Source organism: Mus musculus, chromosome 19 (assembly GCF_000001635.26).
Source record: "Mus musculus strain C57BL/6J chromosome 19, GRCm38.p6 C57BL/6J".
NCBI lineage: Eukaryota > Metazoa > Chordata > Mammalia > Rodentia > Muridae > Mus > Mus musculus.
In genome coordinates, this window is record NC_000085.6 from 50192811 (window position 1) to 50213037 (window position 20227).

Here is a 20227-nt window from a genome sequence, read left to right on the forward strand (position 1 = left end):
CATATGCACACATCTAGACACACAAACACATATACATGCACACACATATAAACGTTCATACAAACATTAAGACATATTAATACACAAACACATACATACATCATACACACAAATACACATACAAATGTAGATTCACACACATTCAAACAAACATACAAACACATAATATACACATACATACACACAAATACACATACACATGCATTCAAACAAACATATATACACACATTCAAATATACACATACACACTTACAAACACACACATACATACAAAGACACACACACATACAAACATACACATTCAAACATGAACAAGTACAAAACCACACACATACATACCATACAAACAACACACATACACTTCCATTAGCATGTTCTGTTTGTCTTGCTGTCATGATGGCTTTTTCACTTAATAGCATTCTTAAGTCTCTCTTCATGATAATGTTCTCCCTGGGTGTGAATGACTTCATTCAATGTTCACACTAATTTATTGGTAATAAGGCAGCATTATACACAGCCAACACTGAGAACTCTGAAGACAATGGAGTGCCATATTCCAATATAACAGGAAGTCCCCAGGACCCTGGATGCCATTGCAGGCCTTGTGCCTGAGTTCTCAGTGGGGAGATTAAAAGGTCAAGATTCTACATCACACTGTTAAGGATAACAGATTGCATCACTGCTGGTACAGCTTTGCCTACTCAGTGGAATAGGCTAGACAAGACTTCAACCTTCAGGAGCTCTTAACACAGTGCCTAACAACACCATGATCACTGATCGCCTTGGGACTAACCTGCTATCTTCCTTCCATTTTCCTAGACTCTAATGTCCACATAAGGTAGGAATTTCAATGATAGGCTAAGTTCTAGATAATCCCTTGCCTGAACAAGCTGGCACATTCATTCATTCATTCATTCATTCATCCATTCATTAAATCAATCAAATATAGATATGATAGAGTATCTCGTGCAAGATTCTAAATCGAAAAATGCACGTCCGGAAACAGCTGCAAAGGCATTGCAAATGTGGCTTGAGCTTTTAGGACTTTATGGAACACTTTTGAGACAGATGCACGTTAAGTAAATGCACAAAACTTAAAATACTAATGTAAGGGTAATTACAAGGACAGCTGGATACATGGTGTCCAGAGTTTGTGCCATAAGGGGAGATAGAAAGTTACTTTGATTGGGAACTTCTAGGAAAGACTCCCAGAGCAAGAGAGCTGAGAGCTGAATAAAGAGGGCAAGGAGTTGTAAGGAGGTTGAGGTTTTGGAACTCACGCAATGAGAACATGGGGAAACATGGACCCATGAGTGGAAGAAGATGGAAAATGGATGAAAGGAGGATGAGGAGAAAGATTATGAGAATATGCTATATGATAGTTAGAGGAAAGAAAAAGCCCTTTTGGATAGTTAGAGGAAACAAAAGGCCCTTTTCGATAGTTAGAGGAAAGAAAAGGCCCTTTTGGGTTTTGGGGGCGAAGTTTCTGATTCCCATCTTTCCCCTAAGAACAATGTCAAGGCAGCAAAATATTAGAAGCAAGAGTGTTGGGGATATGGCGCAGTGATAGTTTTCATTCAAAATGATCACCTTGTGTTTCTCACGGAGGATGAACCCAAAAGCATCCTAATACACTGGGGTGCCAAAGAGGGATAGTCTAGATTAGATGATGGTGGATAGAAAAAGCTACCATCAGGGGAGTGCGTGCCTCTTAAAACTAACTCTGAGAGTCCCTGGTTTGGGATCAGTTATCTGAAGTTTTTTCCTAAGTGTGGAGAGCCGTGAGCAATCGTCATTACAAGATGGCACCGGCTTCCACTGTGCCTAACTGGTAAACAAGTAATGTGCACAGGTGCAAGAGTGAATTCGTGCCAAGTCACTGCCCATCCCGGGGCATAGCAATGAGGCGATGGGCAAGCATCAAATCAGGTGCTGACACGCCACTCCAAGGTGTATATAAGCAGCACCATTTTCCGGGGTTCGGGGTCTTCCTCCTAATAAAGCAATAAAGCTTTGTTAGGTTGAGTGTGTTCTTGCTGGCGAGGCACAAGCTTGGGACACCTAAGTATTGCTGATTCTAGTTTTCCCCTTAATGAAGATACCCACTTCTCTCCAAGGGTCCTCAGAGGATGTCCAGTCCTGCTATAGTGCAAGATAATACATAGGTGATGTTGGGGCTATATCAAATGTTGAAGGCCTCTTCAGGAGTGTGGGTGCTAAGCATGCTTCTATAACACTGCATAGAACTAAATTCAGTTTTAGCAGACTGCAGCTCAATCCCCAGGTTCTGTGAGGTACATAGAAACAGCAGCTGCTTGGCTGAGTTTTGTGGTTGATGCCTGCCTGCAACTTCAGCATCTGGAAGCCTGGGGCTCACAGATAATCTTGATTTTGAGTTCATTCTGGGTACTTGGTGAGCTTGAGGCCACCCTGGAGTACATAACGAATTGTGCCTCAAAAAACTGAAAAGTCAGTACTACCTTTTTGAGGAAAATTAGGTGTTGGACAATAGTGGAGTAATTGTGTATCTCCTAAGGGCTCCTACAGTTATTAATGCCTGTATCAATGATGTCGGATACACTGTCTGTAGATATTTCTTTCTTTTTGTTTTGTTTTTGTTTGCTCATTTGTTTGTTTTTTCGAGACAGGGTTTCTCTGTATAGCCCTGGCTGTCCTGGAGCTCACGTTGTAGACCAGGCTGGCCTTGAACTCAGAAATCTGCCTGCCTCTGCCTCCCAAGTGCTGGGATTAAAGCTGTGTGCCACCACACCCAGCTACATGTTTACATTTTTAAAAATGTGATTCTTTTGAGATTTTTTTAAAAATGTGATGACTATTGTATTTACATCAGAACTGTGCCCTCCTCCTCTGGTTTTCCCATGTCCTTTTTTTTCTCCCAAACTCCTAACTTCTTCATCTTTAATTTTTTATGTATATGTATGCTATATGTACATATATACAATAAACTGAGTCTATTATCATTGTCCATATGGACATGTGTCTATGGTTAGGATTGGACAAACAGTGTTGTAGGCTCTCTCCTGGAAGACACCAACCAATTCTCCCTCTCTCAGCAGCCACTGACAAGCTGTATAGCCTTTCATCTTGGGGTAGGATCTTGTGGAGTTTCCTTCCTCTATGTTAGCATGTCAACTAGTGTTGTTATTAGTTCAGGAAACCATAGCATTAAACGATCATACATTGATTATATTTTCTTTTATATCATTTTATGTGGCTGTTAAGACTTCTGGGATAAAGGAAAAGAAGATCTGACTTTTATTAGACACAATGGGTAGGAACTGAGGCATGTAGAAGTTCAATAGCTGTTTAATGGCATCTGGCTAGTTAGAAAATATGAAAAGTTTTAGGGTTATTGATAGCTTAACTTGTCTGTTCAGCTCAATTCTCTGTTAGACAGAGAGAATGGTGGTATCAAAGATAAAACATCACTTAACCTTCTTCTTTCAGTCCATTCCCAACTTTGATCATACTTTTCCCTCTGTGAACATACTTATTTAAGCAAAGATGGTTCAGAGTGAAACCAGAATCCACACTTTCTGTCTCTTTTCTGGTGAGGTAGTATAATGGTTAAGGCATAAGGAAGGTAGAGGCTACACTAGAAAAGCAGTGTTGCCAATCAGTATCCAGAAAAATCTCCTGTGTAACTGAGTTACTTCAACTCAATGAGTCAGAAAGCTGTCCCTTCTGTAAGTGTAACTGGACCAAGACCAGCAAACATCTGGGCTCTCCCATCAATTCCTATTTCCCCTTGGTGATCTGTACATATGAGCATAGCCACAGATAGAAAAGATAGAGAAAGGCAGAATAGTCACACAGAATCTATAAGGTGATACTCTAAGGGTCTCACTGACTCCTGCAATAGAAAAACAAATTCATCAGGTGGCCTCAATAAGGCCAAGATTAACCTGTGTGCATGGTAGACATGTGACATTTTCAGTTCCTGTAACAGGTTCAGAGAAGAATGGAAAAATAACTGCTTCAGTGAGTCAGCCCTGACAGGCCCTGACCTGAAGTGAAACAGTGAGATGCTCCTGAAATCAGAGAGGCTCGGGGCAAACACTGCACTATGGTCTGTGTTAAGAGTCCTGTCCATGCAGGAGCTGCCTGGGGCTTTGCTTCAGACTGCACAACCATGTGCTGCAGTAGGTTTGAGATCCTTAAACAAAAATGCGATGTAGAGGAATAACTTATGAAACTGAATATTGTTCCAATGTAGTGAACATGACACAGGATCGATTGGAGTGAGAATATAGAACACTTGATGCCTTTTGCCCTAGAATGAGGCAAAAGGCAGAAGCAGCACACCAGCAAGAGAAGAGGAAATGTGAGCAGATGCAGGAAAGTTATGAAATATTGTAATTTAAAAGGGGACAGAGGTCACATGAATATAAGAGACATTGCAAAATGAATTGCTTATTACTGTACATCTTTAAATATTGAATAGATTATGGAATAAATCATAGTAGATGCTATACTGATTGGGGCTAGAATTAACTTTTGCTTTTCAAATCTGTTGTCGTTATAGTGCTTGAGACCATAATTTTAGGTACAAAGTAGTGTGAACAAGAACAATCTAATATTTTACCCCTTTCTTCCCATTGCAGAAGATATTTAGGCAAAGCAAAGTCGCCTATGATAACCCGAGAAGCCTAGTACAGTGGGACAGTAGTTTCTTACCTTGAAATGGTAGAGCATGCCACTAACTCACAGTATGAGCAAATGGGGAGAAGTGCACTTCTTCTACATGAGTGGCATGGGGCCAAGGCTTGAGGCTATAGTGGGAGTGCTTGGTTAATTGACAGCACCTCCCAAAGTTCAGGTGTTGGAAACAGAATCCCAGTCTAGCACCTAGAGAGCCATGAATGGGTTGGTGTCATTCTTCTAAGAGTGGATTATTTGTCATCAAAGTGGATTATTCCTATAACATGATGACCTTGGCCTGTTTGCCTATTGCACGGAGGTATGCTATGGAGTGTGCTAGTGTTCAGTGGCTCTGAAGCTTGTCATGCTTGGTGGGATTCTTTCTCTTTATGTTCAGCCATAGAATGAAGCATCAAGAAGGCTCTCACCAGATGTGATATACATCTGGATCTTAAACTCCCCCCCTCTCTGGAACTCTATGAAAAACACATCTTTTACTTATAAATTGCCTGGCCTAAATCACTGTTACTGCAGCACAAGATAGACAAAGACTAACTAGGTCACGCCCAACCCAGTGAATGTGAGTCTGATTCTTGAGAGAAGAGAGATACCAGAGGATTCCTGTGTTGTGCTCAGTGTACTTTAAGGTAACAACAGGACTGCCTTGTGGGGAGCCCTGATATGTACGTGTCAACACGGAGGTACCTTGGTGAGAGAAATGAGAGAACCCACATTGGATGTCTCCATGTAATCTTTTGGCCCATCCCACATAAGAGATATTTGCTGCTCTCACTTTTTTTCTCAGCTCAATTTTCAGTTTCTTGGGCTTGGTGTTCAATGGGTGCTGCCATGGCTGAAATCTCAAGATTATCTTCTACATTAACAGAGGGTGTCCCCATCAGTCTCATGAGCATTATGCCCTATGGGCATTCCTTCAAAGCAGAGCTCTGCACCCCTCAGAGATGACATCAAATGCTAATATAATGGCTAAATATTGTCAATTTCTTTCTACTGCATGGTCCGAGAAAGTCTTCAAAAGCACAGATTATCTTTCCAAATACACAGATTTCCTGTGCCTCTCCGTAAGCAAGACAATAATGATCTCTATGGTTTGACCCAAAGGGGGAACAGCTATCACAGCATAAAGGACATCATAGTTTATTATGTCAGCAGGAAAATCACGTATGTGTATGCTAGGGTGCTAGAGAAATCAGGCAAGGATCACGAAATCATATTCCATCCTGTGAGGATAGAATGCAGACAGCTGGCTTTCTGTGGTCTCCTCAGATGTGTGGAGTCTGATTTTGGAAATCTGCTCAAGTCAACATGCAAATGCTTCTAGATCTAATGTCTAGATGAAGAATTTCCAATATGACCTTCACACAATGGTTTAATCCTGTGAATGGTCTAAAACACCCAATCTTTTTTTTTTGAAGAACCCATTCATCGTAATTTACTTTTTATGTCTTCTGTGGTCCAGGCTTACAATAGATCAGGACACAGAGAGCAGGGAGAATAGACAGAGCTGGTGTGAGCAGACATATGCCTATAAGCTGAGGCTTCTCTATGTAGATACTTTAAGCAATTAAGGACTTTTGCTGTGTTATTGCTACTGCATGGTGGCTCTAGGATTTACCGCCACAGGCTTAGGAAGAAAAACCATGGGACAACTAAAAGGCATAAATCTTATAAATGCTTTTGAATGACATTTTAAAATCACTCATAAAGCAAAATACTCAGCTACATAATAAAAACAAAATTACATTTTTAAAAAATTAGTGGTAGGACGATTCCTTTAGGAATAAACCTGGGCGACCAGCTTTTCCTAGTAGTGAGATATATACTGGAAACACATCAGCTTCATTAAAGGCAAAATGAAGAAAGGAGGGAGAGGCACAGTACAGCCACTGGGGGTATATAGAAATGTGTATAAAGATGAAAATTTAAACTAAAATTTCACATAATTTTACTACCAACAAATTATGTTTTAATATAATTTGATGTTGGTGAATAACGTTTTCACAAGAGAGAACTCGCATGGATGTGTGTGTGTGTGTGTTTGTGTGTGGGTGTGTGGGTTCATTCGTGCACCCTCATGCACACATTATCACAGAGCATTAGGACCCTGCTCTTTTCTAAGTTTGTTGCTAAGGTTTCAAACTAGCTTTCAAAGTTTTGTACCTACCATCACTAGACAGATTTAATCAAGTTATACATACTCTAAACAAGATGTGGGACTTGTTCCTTGGGAAGTTGAAAAATTCCTTTTTGAAATTGGTAGGCTTCAGTGTAATAGAAGTGAGGTTACGGAGGTCTGCAGAGGTCCAACACTGATCGGTAGGTGTCCTAAAAATCTCTGCATGCGGCATTCTGTTAGGTAAGCTGGGTAGATATCCTTTGAAATATACTGCACATTAGATATCCTGTTTGTGCCTTCCAACAAGAGAGGATCCTATTCCCTTGCCAAGAGAATGACTCTCTTGTAAAGAAGGAGGTCATATTTAAATGAATATGCAGCTCAGGAAGAGATACCTGTTGGGCAGTGAGAGATATTTCCATGGGATCTTCTCATGCAGTCAGATGTGTGAACCATTTCTACTGATTAGTGAGATGTCACGTCACAGCTAGATCACCCTCACACCACATATAGTACACATGGCTCTCAACATTTTCCCCATGTAAATTTAATATAGATAGGAAAATATCCCCCATTCTCATTTCTATGTCAAGTAAGCCAGGATTGCTGCTATACATGAAGCTTGTAATCTTAGAGATACATAGATAGCCAACATCTCTTCAGGATCCTGGAGGAGCACCGACTTCTAGGTAAAGATGAAAGACACATGCAAGCATTGCTTTCACATGGGAGGTGTTAGTTTCACATCTGCAGTGGTCAGGTTTGGGATTGATCATCTGGGGTGGGGAGTGACAGATGGAAAACTGTCCAGGAGAAAGACTTGCCTTACAATGAGGATTATATGGTGTAGTGAAGCTCCAGTCCAGAAGTGGTTGCCTTCCTCAACGGTGCAGTGAGGTGCTGATATGGTGGGTCCTCAAACAAAGAGCGTAGGGCCCTCAAAATCCAAACTGAAGACCACAGCTTGGGAGCAGACTCTGGAATGCTCACTACACTGGAACTCTCGCTAACAAACTAAGTTTCTCTCTTTGCGTCTCAAGAGAGACTATAACCATTGGCTGTCTCCGGGTAATAAATATAGATGTTCTCATGCGTGTGGTTCATTTCTGAGGAGAGAGAGTAGTGAGAACCAAGGAAAAGCTGCTAAACAATGCAACTTGAGCTAGAGACCCTAGGCCAAGCCCTGAAACCAACTCACATTGCCTCTCATTCCTTTCTCTCTTTTTAACCTCAGGCAAGCACAGGCAAGAAATGAAGTGGCTCAGTTGATTCTTAGAGGCAGTGAGAATAAAGCCAAAGGAACAAGCAGTAAGACAAGAGAAAAGTCTCAAGCCTCATGGCTAATTGTCATCAGTCCCCGATTCCTTGTGTAGGAGGAGAAAAAAGCAGGCTCCTAGGACTGAACAGAGAGCAGCAGCTTTGACTTCCCGTCCCAGGTTAACACATCTGTTGTCTCTCTGCTGCTTCTTATGTCTATAAATGGGCTTTCCCATAAAGGAAGCATCATGTCAAATTCTGTTCCTTGTTCAAACAAAGAAGAGTCTCTTGGGAAGTTTTATCCAAAGTGTCTTTTTCTGTCATCTGAGGGCAGGAAGCACCCTGCAATATGTGGTTTGTGTTATTACATCTGGGGAACATTTATGAGCCTGTAACTCTTAAAGCAGCCAACATTACAGCTGGGAGGAATCTATACAATGACAACACAGTCCGTGGCTCTTGGTTTAGAGTTAAATCTCATGGAACCTATAACCAAGAATGTTGCTTATTGAGTTCTAGCCTTGGTATATAAATTGAAGTATTAAAACAATGGGATACAGATCACAGTTTTAATTTTAGTCCCTTGCCTGAGACTTAATTTTAAAGCCTTAAGATATGCAGAGACTTGTCTCTCCTTATTCTTACAGCTGTGTTAAACAGATTTAATTAACTCCCGTGGCACATAGACACCACTTCTGGCCAGCAGCACTCTCAAATAAATGCCTTCTAAATTAGTGCTGTTGAGTTCCTAAGACTGAGTGGGTCCTTCCTGGTCACCACGTGCCTGCCAGTGCTTGTACCGGATTTCTCTGCAGAGCTGAGTGGTGGTGGTGAAAGTCTTTGGGCTCATTAGATGTTCATTAGTGGTCCAGGGGATATCCATCTTGAATGAGGCTGCAAAACAGACATGCCACCTCTCCTTGCATGCTTGGATTTCAGTGCAAAATACCTTTGACTGGCTTCCTTAAGATATTCAGACGTAGCTGGAAATGTTTTAGAGACTGTCTTAGAGCAAACTCATGAATTCTTTCTTTTTCCTCTTGGGTTGGTTTCTAGAACATCTCCTTTGTTAGTAATGAAACAGTAGAACATTAGTGCCACTTATTAATGACAATAATGATTATTAATGAAATCTTGTCTAGTGTGTACACACACATGTGCTTGTGTGAACTGTTTTTAGCTCTGCCATAGTGAGTGACAGGTGAAACCACCCTCATCTCTCCACCGTGTTCTTCTTAACAAGCCTTCTTCTTTATATGTGAGATAACTTTAAAGGCCACAGGGATGGCAGTGATATTTCTCATTAACCATAACAAAGTTATAGTTATGAAGTTCATTATCACCAGATAGGGACTCTTTACTTGAAAGATTATGTTGATAAGTCATTTGTTTCCTGGCTTTTGAGGATGGCTCCATTTGCATGAAGAGGTTTTCATCCTTATACCAGACTTACCAACCTTGTGCCTTGGGTATACATGGTAATACACGGGATTATAAACAGCATGAGCCTGGCCTGCCTTTGGGTTCCATCTGTCAGTAAGAAACTCGCTTTGCTCTGTTTTCTTTGGAGTTTGCAGTGATACTCATGTTGGAATGAGGACATGCACTGGTTTGGGATAAAAGAAGGGATCTTGCTTTCAGATGAAGGCTCTCAGATGCGTGGGATACGACTTAAGTTTAAGAGGCTTTTCCTTTCAAGTTGGGGCTTTATCTCTACTCTCCTAAGGCAAGCGATCCAAATCCACACATGCTTATTGGATTTTTTTTTCTCCTATTGATGTATTAGGTATTTGGAGCACAGACATCGAAGCTACATCTCATGGCCACATGAGTTCTACTTCAGTGATATCCATGGCTTACCGAGAGATTTCAAATGTTATTACCCTATCATGCAGCAGATTAGATTGATTTATGTGGGTTTTTTTTCTAGTACTTTCTACTTTCTATGATTGTACTGCTGTCTTACAGAGCACCCAGTTAACTCAAAGCACATATTCACACACTAAGTTCTATAATACATGGAAAGTACATGATAAAAAAAATCGACACTTAGTGAAATACTTATTGAAAACAAATTAAGTGCATATGCAACTCTCTAGGAAGACACTCAATTCCTTTGGTTCAGTGGATCCCTTGATATGTACAGAAAATGGAGATTGCACGAAAGGAGCTCATATATAAGTTGTTAAGAAAAGGAAGATTATGTGAAATTTCAGCCCTACCTAGTGCCATACAGGAAAAAAAGGATAGGCAAAGAATGAATGAACATGTGGCAAAAGTACAAGCTTCGGGTTACAAAAGGTAACGTTGATACAAACATGAAGAGGCAAATCCTTCTTGCTTTTGCATTACCCATAGCATTGGTGCTGTATCTGAACCCAGCAGGGACATCAGGGTCTCTGCACGACCTGGAAGTTATAGTGCTTTCCTAACATCGGAGGCATGACATAAATATCTCTCTTGGTTCAAAATGTGGTACCAGGGGTGGGGCAAGAGGCAGGAATCATTTTCAGAGTAGCTGGTGTATCAGATTCAAGTAAGAAATGGAATTCAGGAAATGCTGAGAGGACAAAGAGATCCATGTTTTTTTCCCTTATAGCCGTGTGTGTGTGTGTGTGTGTGTGTGTGTGTGTGTGTGTGTGTGTGTGTGTGTAATACATTAAAGGTATGTGCCACCATGCCTGGCAATTCTTAGATTGTTTTTAAAACTAAGAGATAGCTTAATATTGACTAATGTTGTGTGCACCGTACATAAACCTTAACTTCTTGGGTATTGCTTTCATATCTTGTTTAGCATTACACTTTAGAATAAAGTATACAGTAATAAAGGGTAAGTTGGACAAAGTGAGGAAATCCAAGAGAAGAAATGATTGCTGTGTTTGTAGGAACATGTTCAAGAAGCTATGAATGTATTTGAGAAAATGCAGAAGGGAAATTTTGATAGGTTTGAGGAGTTTATAAGTAAGAACACAAGGGCAGCCATAGGCCAGTCTGATTCTGCATAGGAGCTCAGCTCTTCTTCTGTACCCCAATCACCACTGCTACCCATCACCACACAGCGCTTAGAAACTCAAAACAGGCTTGGAAAGTACAAGAGATTTTAGCATCCAAATTAGTTCTTTGTACTTCATGGAAGCAGTAAAACGTCCTAATACAACAAAGCTTGAACCTTACTATTGCTTGACTACGTAGTAGACACATGAGCTCAGGTAAGCAGCTATTCCTTTCTGGGCCACTGATGACAATCTGCCTAGCTGTGTGAGGCTGACACGGGATCATCTTGAGATACTCTATGGAAAAACTCTTACAAACCAGAAGAGATGGTGCTTGCTATGCTTGTGACATCTGGATTGTTATCTCTGTACAGATGTTAGTGCCCGCTGGCTTTTCATTCATTCTTCATTGTTCATCACACAAACCATCCATGCAGACACAAAGTCAACAGACAAGTTTAAAAAAAAAAAGAAAAACAGAGGCTGTCATTAATTAGGGCAGAATCCTATCATCACATGTGGGGTCTCCAGGCTCTGCTGATGTGAAAGAAGTCCTCACTGTGTCCTGCCCCAGAAGACAAGATGTGAAGGAGCTGTGTCTGACAGCAGAAGGCAGCAGACTTCATCTCTGCTGCTGTTGCTCTGGGCACTCAGCCGGAATGAACTCATTTGACATTGTTTTCCCATCTTGACCCCGGAGGGCAGGAATTCACACATCTCAGACACAGATTTTCCAATGTTTCTACATCTGTAGCCCAGTACAAGATGCAGGGTGTTCTAGTTACACAGGGGTGGGGGGAGGTGCGGCTGCTGACGGCCTAGCTCCTATATTGAACTATGTTCTCTATCACGGTGTAAAACACAGAACGGACCCAGAAAGAAAGTTCTACCCCCTGAGCTTGATTGTGTTATGCTTTCATAAATTGAATACAGTCTAATTCTACACTAGCTTAAACACCTAATATTTCAGGAGGCTGTGTTTCTGATATTACGACTAATTTTCCTGCTTCTGAAGAATGCACCTTTAACATGTAGATAATTTTTGGTTAGAGTATTGGTATGGAAGACGAATAATCAAACACTCCAGATAGGTTTTATATTTCTAACAACCCCAAGTTATAACTGTTGTATTTTATAGGAACTTCTTGCATTTTGAAGTATAAAAGTATTTTGAAGAATAATGTTTTTAAATATGCAAATCACTAAATATGCAAATTAATTTATATAAAATTGGCATAGCTACTACATCGGTATATTCAGTACTACCTAGATCAAGTAATTGAAAATCGTCCATATTGCCAAAATCCTCTCTGAGGCACTTACTGCCCAATATGTCCCCAAAGTGGCAATGCCAATTGACCTGCCTTCACACAGAGATGACTGGTTACTTGACATGCTGCACAGTGCTTGACTAGCATTCTTTTAACATACACATGTCTGATAAGATGCTGTAACTTTTAACACAGTTATTAATTGCTGTTTTAAGTTGCTTTTCATTGATGGGCTTTAATTCCAAGACTTTTTAAATGTTTTATTTATTTTTACTCTCCTAGGTATGAGTGTTTTCCCTGCATTTATACATGAGCACCACATGTATGTCTGGTGCCTGCAGAGGTAAGAAGATGGTAACAGATCCTCTGGAACTGATCCTCTGGAACTGGAGTTATAGGCGTATTTGAGCTACCATGTGGGTGATGGGAAGGGAGTTTGATTCCTCAGCGAGAGCACCATGTACTCTTGACTACTGAGACATCTCTCCAGCCTCTGATAATGGCAATTCTTCTAAGAGATTGCCTGCTGGATTACCATCTTTGGAAACTTCCTAAATTAGCATTTTTGCATTTTAATTGAACTGTCAATGTTTTTCTTATTGATTTGTAGTATTCACTTATACTTTCTAGCTATAAGGCTTTTATTGCAATTAGGTGTTAATGTATATTCACTGGGGAATTTGTACTTTCTAAATAAGGTTATGAAGTACAGAATTCTTAACTGAAATGGAGTCTAACAGAATTATATTTCCCAGTGCACTTAGTGAATTTTCCTTGCTCTTTTAAAAACCTTGACTGGACTCACGTTTGGGAAGATACTTTTCTTTGTATTTTACAGAAGTTAGTTATATATTTTAAAATTATATTGATAATGTAACTAGAATTATTTTGTATATTACATATTTCTATACAGCTATAAGATACCTACACAATTTATTGCATATATTATAATTTAATTTATTGAAATTACACACACACACTTATACACCTACAAACACGTGTACTTGTGTTTCTTATCTATTTCTTTCTTTAGTTGGTTTGTGTATGGAGATCTAAACAATAAATCTTTCTATCCATAACACTCAAAATTTAATTTTTTAATTTATTATTTAATGGTATGTGTTTTTTGTTTGTTTGTTTTGTTTTGTTTTTTGAGAAAGGGTTTCTCTGTATAGCCCTGGCTGTCCTGGAACTCACTTTGTAGAGCAGGCTGGCCTTGAACTCAGAAATCTGCCTGCCTTTTTAATGGTATGTGTATACACATGTATACACACATACTACTGGTCAAAAAACAACTCATCCAAGTTGGTTTTCTTGGCCTACCATGTGAGTCTCAGGAATTACACATTTTGTCATCAGATTTGGTAGCAAGTACATGATTGGCCAAATAGTCCATCTACTCTAAGTCACCCAACCTTATAAATCATCTTCCAGATTATTTTTACCATTCTTTGTGGTTTAGACAAAAAATTTTCATGCATTTCATAACAGCAGTTTAAATATTAACACAAAGTACATTGGAACTTTTATTAAGATTGCCTGGCCTTGAGGTCAAAGTGTACAACACTGCCATCATTTCAGAATATTGAATCTGCATTCATGGCCCTGATATATTTCTTGGTTCATCAGGGTCATCTAAAAACTTCTTTTCAAATGTGTGGCAGTTTCCTGGGTAGAACTATAGAAAATAAACTGTTAAATTTGTTTTTAAATATTTGGTGAATTTTGGTGCCACTATAAATTACCTGTAAGATTAGATTTGGGATTCTTCTCCATCATTATCTCTTTTCTTTACGACCTAATGTGGTTTTCTTATTCTGAACGACTCAATGCTTTCAGCCTGTCCTGTGATGAGGGATCCAAAATTTGACTCACCATATATTACAGTGAGGCATCTGAACTACAAAATCCTGGGAAAATTCCAGCCTTTCTAGTCATTCTCCTTTATCCCTCCCCCTCCTCTCTCCTTAACTTCACTTTTCTCTCCTCCCTCTGTCCCTCTCTCCATCTCATTCTCTCTGTGCATTTGGTTTGCGGCAACCTAATATATCAGAGCCCAAAGCAGAAGACCTCAGATAGGTTCCATGGACAGGAATGAGACTACTCAGCCTACATTTACTTGTGACTTTATAATTTCATTTAGAATTCTTAAGAATCTTAGTTCATTGAAGACTGGGTCTGATGAAAAGTACTAACTTGGAAAGATTTAGAATTAAACACACACACTCCTAAATATATGAATAGAATCTACTCAATCTATATGTTACTTATATGTATAGTTAAAGAAACAGAATTCATGGGAATAATTTCAATGGGAATAAGGCAAGAATACATGAATAGGTTGGAGGGAAGAAAGAAAGGGGAAGTGATGTCATTATAAACTCCAGAATAATCAGAATAATAAAGATGGTTTGGATAAGCAGTGGGGTACTTTGTGGTTTCCTTTTCCCTTCTGACCTTCTCGACTCACTTTTCTGCCAGGATCCATCGAAGAGAGAGGCTAAAACCTAGCAGGTGATCTTCCTGAGATGGTTCTGTCATAGACTCTCAATCTATGACAGATTGGCTTCTCTAGACAAGGCCAAGAAGATGAAATCTGAGGAAAGATTCCTGTGATTAATATGTTTTCCTGCATAATAATGAATACAACGAGTTTTCATAATTGCACTAAAAAGAGAAATAGACAATTTAGTGCTCAAAGAAAAACATTTAGGTCCTGAAAACCCAGATATTAGGTTCAGGCTCCATCACAAAGAACCTGACCTAAGGTTGAAATTGAGTTAATTTACAAGCTAGCACCTAACACCAGTTCCCAGGTTACTCCCTAAACAAGACCAGTTTCCAGGTCACTCTCTCACACACAAGTCTACCCCTAGCTCTTAACTTCTTAACCACCAATGTGGAAGGAAGCAGAAATTAAGTTTACTGTTTGGTTCCCAGCACCAGTCATTTATGTTAAAGGCAACAAAATTCTATAATGCCACCTCCTCTCCAAATCAGATTTGTGCCAGTCTAGACACCCCCTCACTTACTCACCGTTTCCTATCAAACCTTGTCCAGCCAAGAGCTCAGGGCTGCCTCACCAACCTGTCCTGCTGCCTCAGGGTACCAGGGTCAGTGGTGAGTAAGTCCAAGCTCAAGGTCAAAACAAAAACCCTAGTGCGATTGCATCAGAGTAGGCTCCTAGTTGGTGTTTTGGGGGCTCTTAAATGGCACACAACACTCCCAGGATAAAGTCAACGGTGTGCACTATGGTAAGACAAAGCCATGTAAAATTTGTTGCTTTGGACATTTAATGAGTATATTATAGTGAAACAGAGCTTTGGACTTAATATGAACATATTTTATAACTCCTGTTCTACCTAACATTTTATCTCTGAGGTAATTTTCTAAAGAACTTTTCGTGTAAAAAAGTATAAAAAGACCTGAGCTAAGAAATAAAGTTGTTGGTTGAATGATTTGGCTTAGGGAGCTTTGCCACATCCATCCATCCATTCAAATATATACATATGCATATACATATACATATACATATATATTATATGTGTGTGTATATTTGTGCATAGGTACATGTGTATATCTGTACGGATGCATGAATACTGTGGAGTTGATTGTGATAGGTGGTCATACCGGACCAGAGTGTAGGTGCATGAATGTTTGAATGTATATGGGTCGGTGCATATTTGCCTGCATAAAGCATTTTAATTCTTTTCCTTTCCTTCCTCTCTGGTTCATTAAGAGTTAACCAGCTAAGCCAGAGAGGCTTCTTGCTGATTCACCATAGAAAGCAGCACCAGCAAGAAATCCTCTTACTTAACCCCTCCTGTTTTAGTTTGTGTGCTAAACTCCAGAGACTACAGTTTGTGGCTTCAGAGGAACTCGGGCAGGTCAGCTATCACTGCAAAGTAAGTTAGACTTAAGACAGTTAACATTTTATTATAGAAAACGCAACCCTGAATATCTCACAAGACCAAGTCTTGTTCCTGCCAACTCTCTTCCCCCTCCCCTTACCCCAAGAGATAAGCCAGAAAGACCACATTTCTACCCTTTCAACGCCCTAACACTAGATAGGAGGGAAAAATATAGAAGGGAAAAAGGACAACGTTATGGTCAGACTACTTCCTCTAACTAAGGGCATTGAGTTCCTTGGACAAGTTTGATCTTCACCATCAGTATATTTAATTCTTTCTTCTTGTTTCTTCTTTGTGTGTGAGTACTTAAACTACAACCAACAACCAGCAACCCACACCACCTCACTGGGCCCTAGTATTTATATACCCTCAGAAAAGTCTGCAGAATTCCAAAGAGCACACAATTACAGAAACTCTCTACAGTTGGCAAAATCGTGCCCCTGGTGGACGACGCGGCAAATCATAGTCAGTGGCTAGGGCAACTCCATATGCTCTCTGAGGTTAAAACAGAAGCATCGTCTTGTAATAGTTCTGTTTTTCAAGGAAACCAAAACTCCAAACTTGTCACTGCATGGTCCAAACTCCTTCATCTTTCCCTCCAGTCAGCAGCCTCTGAATTCTCCTTCCCAAGTCTTCCTACTTGCCTTGCTTTTGTTTGCTTGCTTAACTAGCAACACTGTGTGCAATTGTAATTTCTTATAAATGAGGATTAGTATCAGAGCTAATGAATGAGCATGTGCATACGTGGCAATGTATGCATCAGACAATTGCTGTATAGGAAAGATCCAGGGCCACTGCCTATCAGATAGCTGGAAGTTAACCTTGTATACTTTAATGCTGATTTCAGTAGTTCTTTTGAGAATCTCATTATCTCCCTCAAGGTGAATAGAATACTGGCTGTATTCCAGTAATATGGCTGAAGACATGATTATGGCCTGGTTTCATGGCTGAGGTAATTTATTTAATGTGATTATTCTTTGAAATCATCTAGTTCCAATATGACAAGTTTGGCTTTGTAGAGTCCTAAGTACACAGAATATATTTTTTTCTTTTATTCTCCACCTACATAGTTAGAAATTCCAGACAAACATAATTTGTCAAAGAGTAATCAGAGCTGTCTTCAGAGTGTTACCAAGATACAAAGTCCCAACTGTCAAAGATATTATAGTAACTTATAACTTAGTGCTGTATTTGATCAGTATATTTAACCAGCCCGTTGCCTTGGAAAAGAAAAGCCACGATATTAGGCTGAGAGAGGCCAAAGCCCATCCCCCTTTGACTTGCTTGAATCTTTGTCTGTGTTAAATTACATTGGAGGGGGGCATTCACACAGTTTGAGATTATGTTCTCCTAACAATGCCAATAAAACAGAGTTAAATCCAAACAGAGCCACTAACGGAAAGGAATGAAAACCAACTTTCAGTAAACCGAACTTGTCAGGGAAAGGGAGAGGATACAGCCGAGATGAAGCTGAAAAGCACAAGAGAAAAACAAAACCACTTGCAGCTCAAACGTGAGGATGTGAACAGAGGTATGTAAACAAAACCATGATCCACTGGGAAGATCACTTGCCCTGCATTCAGAGGTTGGACGGCAGCCAGCCTTACCTCTTCCAGCTGCACCATGAGAGTGACATTGTGGCCCTGCTCTGCTGTCAGTTTCCCATCTGCAGTGACAATCCGCAGCCCACGAGGGGCCTTCCCTGGACACTTCTGTGGTTTGGCGGTATACTGCTCTCTCACTCCATCAGTACAATTATTGGAGACCACCTTCCTATACCTAAAGGCAGACAATCACAAGTTAGACATCAGCTGATGCAATGGATATTCCCGCTGAAGGTTTTTTTTTCTTACAAATTTTTTAATTAGGTATTTTCCTCATTTACATTTTCAATGCTATCCCAAAAGTCCCCCAAACCCTCCCCGCCAGTCTCCTCCCTTCCTCCCACTCCCACTTCTTGGCCCTGGCATTCCCCTGTACTGAGGCATATAAAATCTGCACGACCAATGGGCCTCTCTTTCCACTGATGGCTGACCAGGCCATCTTCTGATACATATGCAGCTAGAGACACGAGCTGCAGGGGGTACTGGTTAGTTCATATTGTTGTTCCACCTATAGGGTTGCAGTTCCCTTTAGCTCCTTGGGTACTTTCTCTAGCTCCTCCATTGTATTCCATCCAATAGCTGACTGTGAGCATCCATTTCTGTGTTTGCTAGGCCCCGGCATAGTCTCACAAGAGACAGCTATATCAGTGTCCTTTCAGCAAAATCTTGCTAGTGTATGCAATGGTGTCAGCGTTTGGAGGCTGATTATGGGATGGAACTCCGGGTATGGCAGTCTCTAGATGGTCCATCCTTTCATCTCAGCTCCAAACTTTGTCTCTGTAACTCCTTCCAGGACGTTTTAAAGGAGACCACAACCTAGCAAGAAGATTGGTAACCTCTGTTATGCCTGCCTTTCATGTTGCTAGCAGTACTTTGAGATGATTCATATAAAGTGCCTTTTATCGTGTGATGCTAGAATGCCCTCCATAGGGTCATTTGTTCTCCACTAGTAGCCCTGCTTTGGGCGGTGGTGGAACTTTTTTGTACCAGGGCTAGCTGGCAAACTCTCTCTCAGGGTTGTCCTTAAAGATGATGTAGCCCTTTGGTTCTTGATAAAGAAAGATGTGAAGCAGCTGGAATGTATCCCTCAAACTGTGAGATAAAGCAATGTTCTCTTATCTTAAGTTGTTCATGTTATATACTTTGCTACAGAAACAAAGAAAGTATTAGACACAGCACCCAACATCAGGAAAAACAGGCTGAGAAATACTATCTGTAAGCAGCAGTTTCATGGACTTTTTAAAAGTTGATTTTTATTTTATGTGTAGGTATGTGCAGTACTGGCACGTAAGTGGCTGTGGAGGTCAGAAGAGGGCTTTGAATCTCCTGGAACTGGAGTCACTGTTGGTTAGAAGCCACCTGATGCGGGTGCTGGGAACCAAACCAGAGCCATTCATTCTTAAGAGCAGCAAGTGCTCTTAGCCACTGAGCTATCCCTCTTGCCTGCCTCAAACTTCTTTGATCATCTACTCAGCAGGTGAATCATTTCTTCATTGTGTGCTGTGAGATAGGCACAGAGGTGAAAGACATGGCCTCAGTAACACTACATTAAAAATGATAACACAAAGGACATATAATTATGGATTAGAAAAAGCACCACCATTGTCCTCCCTTGCCCCTGTCCAGTACAGAGATTGTGGGTCACTCAGTGGGACCTCTGTGGTTGCAGATAGTAATCTGGAGCTAGCATACATTTTCCTAGAAATGAAGATTAATTTATAAATTATGCATGATAAGCTGCTAAAATTAAAAAAAAAACTAATAGCAATGTAAATAGCCTATTATAAAGACTGTCATAAAATTCACGTGAGCAAGCTTCTCTCTCAAAATACTGCACTCACACTTTTGATGATGTTAAAGAATGTGATGTCAATAGGATTAAAGGAAGCCATGCAATGGTTCAGGTGTGGAGAGGCATGCATTGGTATACAGAGTCAGGCAAGAGCTCATTTAGCATGCTACACAATTTATGCCATAAGAACCAGTTATCCCTGGGATGTTCTATAGACTGTGGTGGAGCAGAGATATCAGAAACTGTGGCATGAAAAGCTAGGAATAAGAGAGAATAATGATGAACATACATTTAATAAGACAATTCAGAGGAAGCATAGGTTATTATGAGCATTTTCAAGTTAGAAGCAATTATACCCAGCTTCCCACCATTCCTAGATCAGGGGTTAGACAGCAAATCTTATGACTGGCATAGACAATATATAAAAGAATTATGTAATTAAAAGAATTAGTAAATTGAGATTGGCATAGACAACATGTAAAAGAAATAGACAGATATAGTCCCATGTTAAAATCTGTTCATTATATTGCTGATAGTGAACTGGAGTTGGCTTACAGGCACTTTTCTATATGCATTTCTCTGCGGTGTGGCCCCAGATTA

General features: G+C 40.2%; 1 protein-coding gene across 9 annotated transcripts in view; it reads right to left on the reverse strand.

The window, feature by feature from the left end:
* Sorcs1 (sortilin-related VPS10 domain containing receptor 1) overlaps positions 1 to 20227 on the reverse strand; it is a 535835-nt gene that overhangs the window by 49516 nt on the left and 466092 nt on the right. For all 9 annotated transcript variants that reach the window (XM_030251008.1, XM_017318265.2, XM_030251009.1 and 6 more), the window contains one exon: positions 17839 to 18010. In XM_030251008.1, coding sequence (XP_030106868.1) covers positions 17839 to 18010 — 172 coding nt within the window. The remainder of the gene's footprint in view (positions 1 to 17838; positions 18011 to 20227) is intronic.